Raw genomic sequence first — 7,721 nt, 5'->3', positions numbered from 1 at the left:
AAATTGACCACTCTAGCTGGAGAGCTTCGCTCATGTTCAGTGCTATTGGAAATAGTCAAGCAAATATGACAGCTTAATTAGTTTCATAGTTCATTACAGCAAGTGGTGATGTCAGCTTCCGTGTGGCTCTAAGTGCGTAGAACTACAGTGTAAGAGCTTTATGTGTAACTGCAGTTTTCAAAATGATACATTTACCAATACTCGGCAGAAACCCTATGGTTTTTCCAATATGGGTTTTTCAATGGCTGATTACAGGTAACTAGAGAGCAGTGTGGTCATTATATAAACAGAATTTTGAAATAGTACATTATACTCTATGTATATTAAATGGCTGAAATGAACTCAAATTTACTTGATATTTACTTACAAAAAACACTTATCCATTGTCAAAGGGGTCAAGACATACCTTTTTTATTATTTTATTATGTTCCTTGATGTTCACATTATAATATTAGTAAAAGTTTTTACACAAAAAACAGTCATATATTTGTCAAACGTGATCATTTTCCACCCTAATTCTGACCCTCTGTCAGAAATGCTCGGTTTTGGTGCTGCTTCTCCTTTAACCTCGCGAGACTCTGCATCCACATGTGTGGACATTACATTTTGGCTTTGCTGTAGGCTATGCCTAATTAAGTTTTTTTTAAAACAAACTGGTCTCAGTTCAGGAGACTCTAGGCTGTCATTAAAGGGTTAATCATACAGCACACCGAGTCATGTAACAAAACAACATGGTGCCAATCTCAGCCGACTTTGTCTTTCGGAGAAAAGGCAAGAAAACTACATCTGGTAAGAAACCAGCTTAAGTTTTCACATTAAAACCTGTTTGAGTCAAAAGAGTAGAGTCTCTAGTTTCATCCGATATGCAATTAAAAAAATTACATCGATGTATCGCGAAACAGCACGCTGTTAAACACAATGCCCACGTACGTGGACAATAGGACTAACTTGCCCTAAAAATCCTCCATTCACTATGCATTGTTACACTGATAATCAATGGACATATCCTAAAGCTGGAAAATGTTGCTTTCAGAGGCTGTATATGTAGTTAGGATGAAAATAAGGTGCATTTCAAACTGTTCTGAGTACAGTGAAGACCGCTCACTGGAGGTTAAGGAATTCACTAATTAAGGAGCAAGGGAGCATCCTCTTTTATAATGCAACATTTTATTTTAACATGGTTGGCAGTGATTTGATAATGCTGGCCATTACTTTTAATCAGAATTATTTATTCTGCTTTATAGAACATCAGCTGTAATGTCTATAACGTCTCAAAACATGGATAACCAACACTCCTGGACACATAATTTGATGAATAACATTTTCTATAGCTTAAAATTAAAAAAAAAAATTCACAACTTGGTGGACATCAATTTTTAGGAAAACTATTTGCTCTCGAATTTTTCCCCCTTGTTTATTAGGTACTATTAGTTACAAATCAAGAAGGGAAATGGAAAATGAACACAGCAGTCATATGGGGGTCTTGGGAGGTTTAGACTTGACAGTAAACGCCCACTGTTATGATTGGCTTTTTGCTCTTGACTGACCCGCTCTCTTAATGCCATCTCACTGCTCACCACTACTGTGCGGGCTATGGGAGTGATAAGGTAAAATAGGTGTTGATGTGCTGTGTGGGCAGTCGGATGCAAATGTCTACCACAATGTGGAGGAAGTAGAGAACGAGTCATTTTGGTAGCTTGGTTTCAACAAATGCTCTTTTTTGCAGTTAGGAGGAAGTTTTGAGTTCTGAAATTTACAGTATGTTTTTATTGTACAATGACCTCATATATGTGAAAAGATCAAGGAAAGTTTGATTCCTCGTGTCATGACTCCTCTCAGGCTGTTGGTACATTTTAGAACTGACACATGCTTCTGTTAACACTATGTAACACAATTTTTGTTCCTGGGTAGTAAGTGTTATTTCCTAATTGCTTATGCCTCAAAAGTATAGAAAATGGCTATTATTCCCCACAAACTTTGCTTTTGTGACCAGGACAGTGATATTTTTAAATTGACCTATTTCCAATGAGAAAATGGGCGAATTTGTGTCTTTTTGTTCACATAAAGTCAGAAAAAAAACTTCATATGAATCCAAAATCCTTCTTTATCTGTGGTCCGACGAAGACACCGGCTTTGACCTTTGCCTCAGACAGCTTAGGGAAGAAGTCTTGAAGGTACTTGAAGGCTGCCGACTCCTTATCTAGAGCTCTGACAAATTGTTTCATAAGGCCCAATTTGATGTGCAGTGGTGGCATCATCAGCAACTTCCGGGGGACCAACAGTGGCTCCCACTTGACGTTGTTCCTCCCCACAGAGAACTCGGTCCGCTGTGGCCAGTCCTGCCTATGGTAGTGCGCCTTGGTGTCCCTGCTGTCCCAAAGGCAAAGATAGCAGGGAAACTTGGTAAAACCGCCTTGGAGACCCATCAGGAATGCCACCATTTTGAAGTCTCCTATGACCTCCCAGCCGAACTCATTATACTTCAAGGTGTCCAGCAAGGTCTTGATGCTGTTGTAATCCTCTTTGAGGTGCACCAAGTGAGCCAGGGGAAGAGACGAGTACTTGTTACCATTATGGATCAGCCCGGCTTTGAATATTACTTTAGTATAAATACATGTTAATTTGGATTCATATGTTGTTTTTTTCTGACTTTATGTGAACGAAAAGACACAAATTTGCCCGTTTTCTCATTGAAAATAGGCAAATTTCAAAATATCACTGTCCTGTTCACAAAAGCAAAATTTGTTACACAGTGTAATCTGCCAAGTGGATGCTGTTATCGGCTCCACAAAAATCTCAAAAAGGCCAAATATTGGCTGATTAATTGTCCTGGCTGATCAGTTACTCGGTAACTACCGAGAATCTGATTAGGAGAAGTGAAAGCTAAAATACTTAAGATTTTTGGGTTAAAAATGCCATTATTGATTGAGTACATAAACAATCAGTGTTCAAAGCAATGTCCTTACCCTGATTCACTACGGTAAGCCTATAAAAAAATTTTTTATTTTGAGCTGTCGGTTTCGATTTGGTGCGAAATCACTGGCTTACGACGTTCATCCTTGCGTCATTACGTCATGTCTGCACACACAGTAAAGAAGGACCGGCTGTCTCAAGTTCCGGCTGGAGAAACTAACTACGCTGTTCAACTCAGTTCAGTAACGCTCACACAGTTCAGCACAGCATCGTTGCAGTCTAGATGGATGTTTATCTGTCATCCATTTGGCGAAGTTGTTTATCTGCTATAATGCTTGGATATGTTTTCTTGTAGAGTTGTTGAACTGCTTTTATGAATCGATCATTACTCGTGTGTCAACCGATCGCGATGTATCTACGATGTTCGGTGAAGTTACTGTGACAAGTTTAATATGGATAATTTCTGAAATTGACTTCTTGTAATTGTTATATTGCACATTTAATCATAGAATTTTTGCGTTTAATAAAGTATTTTTTATACCCATCATTATTGAATCCTCATTTTATGTTTTTAGTTAACAATGTTATTGTGTGCATTGCATAGACATGCGATTGTAGTAACTGAAGCTGGACAATATAGTATAAAAATAATAAAGTCTTCTATTGAACTCATATCAGCCATATCACGAGTTTAACCTCTGAAATTGAAAATTGTAGTACAATTCAAACATTAATAGTAAAACACTTGAATAATCATATTAGGATGTACTGGTGGTGGCTGAGGAGAGTCCCCTGTTCTCTATTTAAACGTGCTTTGAGTGTAGTGTCAGAAAAGCGATTAAAGTGTAAAATTCATTCAAATATGTAAATAAGAGTGTTGTTTGTCTTCTTTAAAACAAGTAATATTTCCGTTTCAAATGTTTAATCGTATAACATAATATCAACATGAAAATAGCACGTTATGACTCCGGCTCCAGTCATGATCACACACAGGCGATGTCCAGGTAAGCTCAAATTGGGAGAGTCATCTGCCAGAAGAGCAGTGCCAGAACACGACTGACGTAATGTATTCTTCTGCAAATTGCTTGCAATTTTAAGTTTCAACCACAGGTGTCGCTTGAGAGCACAAAGTTACATAGTGCAGCTTTATATACTGTATTAAAATTAATGGGACACTCAATATGGCGGACAGTATGTCCTGCTTACAGGTAAAAGACACAATCACCTTTTAGATACAGACATAGCCTATCAGTCAACTTGGAAATGTGCATGCGCATTAGCTGGACCAGCCCGAGTTTTTTATAATTTTGTGATCTGAGCTAAAGAAGCGCAATTTATGATACCACTGTTGTCAGATTATACAGCTGATCTGAAATATGTTTGTTGGGTGTAATCTGGGCCAACCGTTTTGTAGATTTAGATTTTCCCCCATTCTGGTAGATAGTGGGGGAAAATATAAAACGTTTTATGCCACTTGTATCCATAGAAAATAGCTGCCAGGGAGCATTCCCAAGATGGCCGCCGATTGGAACGACTTGCCTTGAAAGGGACTTTGGCATTGGCTATATTTTTGCTGGCCAAACTTGGATGTTTTAACGTTAAAAGTTAACTGTGTCAATGTACACCGATCACTGAACACGACGAGTCAGAAGCCTTTCAAACGAATATGCAATAATGAATCACAGGAGTACTCTTACCATTTTATTTGTAACAAATAAAACTTTTCCATGAATACAATTGTATTCTCACACATCTGTCCTCACAACATAACGTAGGAAAATTAAAAAAAGAAAACATCCTCTGAAATATTTACATTTACTATAAAATCAGAGGTAAAAGATTTCCCTTTTGTGTTTCACATTAACTGATGGGTGAAATTGCAAAACCTCTTACAGCGACATTTGACAGTACGAAAATTGTGATACTATGCATATTTGGTCAGATTACATGATATAGATTGTGCTATTTTATTTTCACATGAAACAATGTTGGTTGTCATGATTCATCAAAATGTGTGCTTTTGCATCGTACAAACAGGGACAATCATGCACTGGAAAATATATGCACTTTTTAAAACATGAACTGATGCTGAGATTAGCAGAGAAGGATCCATTAAACAACACTAATTGATGTTCTCTTGAAAAAATTAAGCATAGCTAGAACTAGTTTTCAATCAAAAGTTGAAATTTGAAAAACCCTGAAACTTGGTCATGATATTAATATGCTGTCTAATGTATAACATTATGGAGAAGGTAGCTAGTGTAAGATATTTGCAAGATATACTTAAAAAAAAAAAAAGACAACAAAATGGCTCACAGGGACAATGATGTTGCAAAGAAAGTAATGGAACCTTATAAGGTGCCAAAACGTTGCGTTACAGTGAAACTGAAATGAGCTGAATTCGCAGTGACCAGGCTTCCTTAGGAATGCTGAGATATCCTTTTTGAATGATGATTACTCTTAACACTGGACTAGCAGGAAAACCACTCACTATATACTGTCCTGTCATCTGTGAAGTATTCAACAATAACACTATGCGCATATTTTCTTTTCAAGCTTTGAAACCAAACGTATTTGTCTCTTTAACATGCACACTGTGAGCAACACTGTGAAATTGATCTCATTCAATACGAATAACATTCTGTTGAAGAAATATTAAGTGCATAGAACAAGAGTGCAGTCATTTCCAAAAAAAAAAAAAATGGTCGATGATAATGATACAGACACAACAGGGGAATTTTTGATATCTATGTATTTAGGTTAGTTGCCGAAGTTATAGGTCTAATTTGCCATGCATTGACTTTTCTGAATCAAGTACTGGGAATCAGTGTTTATTGCCAAACTACAGTGAAAATTGCTCAATTGTAGTTTTTTTTTTTTTTCAATCAAGTTTGAATTATTTAGCTCTGTAACCTGAGAGCTTTGTGAAATAAACTTTATAGTACCTAGAATCTGCTCTCGTTAACATGAAACATTAAACAAATTTGAATGACATTAACATATATGTGAAGATGCCCACATAGCCTTCACATTGAGAGTGTTTAAAGAGTTTAAATGTCATACACTCCCTGAAAAACAAGAATGTAGACATTGTTACAAATGAGAGTTGCCTGCAGCATTGGACTGTTCTATATTGAATCATAATTTCAAATGCAAATAAGGTATGGTATAATAATAATGATATAGGCCTGTATATGTAATAGAATGTGAAGTTCTCTTGGCCCAATATACTCGATACAATATACTTTGTGTCCTATCAAAAATGGACACATATTGGCTTTAAATAATATTTTGTAGCAGTCTTGATAGTACTCGGTAAATCTGCCCTGATGCTTAGAATTGGTGTGAAATATATGAAATATTATTTAAAAATGTATTCTGTCAGATGTAATTATATTTAACAAAGTTTTATTAAATATATATATATATATATATATATTACGTTAAAGTAGGTTCATGTTCATTTATGTGGAACATATAACTTTTATAGTGAACATGTGACTATGATAAGGCACTACCAGTGTTAAATGATCCTTTGTGTTATTGTTTTGAACATGTCACCTCATTTTTAGAAGGAATTTGATACTATTTAGGCTTAACATTTGATAGTTCTTGTTTTGGTAACAATGTTTAGTAGCAGAAAAGAAAAATCTTATGTTAACTACTGCTATCAGTACTTTTTCTTAACTTATGTGCACTGACAAGTACTTCACTCACATAGTACATAGTATAATATATATATATATATATATATATATATATATATATATATATACTATATTCATATTTGTGCTAATAATAATATTTTGTTTTATATTTTATATACTTTATAGGATTAATGAGACAATATAATTACAGTGAGAATATTTCTAATACTTGAGTGGTTTAAAAATATTTCAATATTGCACAGTTTTTGAGACTAATCTCCATTTTCAGGTTCTGCTAATCTGTGATAGAAATGTACGTGTATATCTGTCTGTGTGTGTGCAACAGATATCAAACAGGATACTGTTTGGCAAAAGCACCAATACTTAGAGTGATGCTCCATCTTATAAGTAATTTTCTTCACTTAAACAAGTGAGTTGGTAGATCCACTATACAACTGGTCACAAAAAACAGTGGAAACGTTCAATTTAAACTTGGACTGCATCCCAAAATAAACATTATTGTGTTTTGGGTGGGGTTTGCTGTTAAAGAAATGATGACAATTAACAAGTACAATCAAACAGTTTGATTGTTGCCTCCTCCCTGTGAATCGCACTGGTCGGTTGAATCAATCCAGACAACACATGGTTCAGTTCATGCTGTTTCATTGGGATCTGTTGACCGATTAGTTGTAATGCAAGAGGACCTTTATTCCACCTCAAATATTTCTTGACAATTTGCAACTATTTGACCGGAGCCACAATTTATTGTGACAATTCTGTGTCCCAGTTGCCCTCCCTGTCTTGACTCATAAATTGTGTGCTGTCTGGAGAAATGAAACAGACTCTGGAAGTGTGGGCAACAGAAAGAGGCTGTCAGATTGATCAGACGCAGGTCTCAGGGGGTGAGGATGTGTCTCTTGGTCCAGGGCAAGATTTTATGTTGCATAGTGATCAAAACTGCCCAGGTACTCCAGCGCTGCTCGATAGCAGAACTGGTACTGCTCCTGTGGAGTGTGGACACATGAATTACATGCGCAAGTATGTGCAGTCATGAAGAATCCCTTACATATGAACATTAGCACACAAGCAGTATATAAAGTTAAAGTGGCAGTGTCATTTTTGAGCTAGTAGTCTTACCAAAAACGGAATTGAAAAATAATG

The 7,721-nt window shown here is 36.1% G+C and overlaps 1 protein-coding gene across 1 annotated transcript in view; it reads right to left on the bottom strand.

The window, feature by feature from the left end:
• Nucleotides 1-4,601: 4,601 nt before the first annotated feature.
• The window catches only part of LOC127445273 (receptor-type tyrosine-protein phosphatase S-like), a 102,266-nt gene continuing 99,146 nt past the window's right edge, over nucleotides 4,602-7,721 (bottom strand). Inside the window, exon 36 of the mRNA XM_051705209.1 lies at nucleotides 4,602-7,564. Coding sequence (XP_051561169.1) covers nucleotides 7,496-7,564 — 69 coding nt within the window. The 3' untranslated portion in view covers nucleotides 4,602-7,495. The remainder of the gene's footprint in view (nucleotides 7,565-7,721) is intronic.

The sequence above is a fragment of the Myxocyprinus asiaticus genome, chromosome 8, assembly GCF_019703515.2.
Source record: "Myxocyprinus asiaticus isolate MX2 ecotype Aquarium Trade chromosome 8, UBuf_Myxa_2, whole genome shotgun sequence".
Taxonomy (NCBI): domain Eukaryota; kingdom Metazoa; phylum Chordata; class Actinopteri; order Cypriniformes; family Catostomidae; genus Myxocyprinus; species Myxocyprinus asiaticus.
This window is presented reverse-complemented; position numbering and strand designations above follow the sequence as displayed.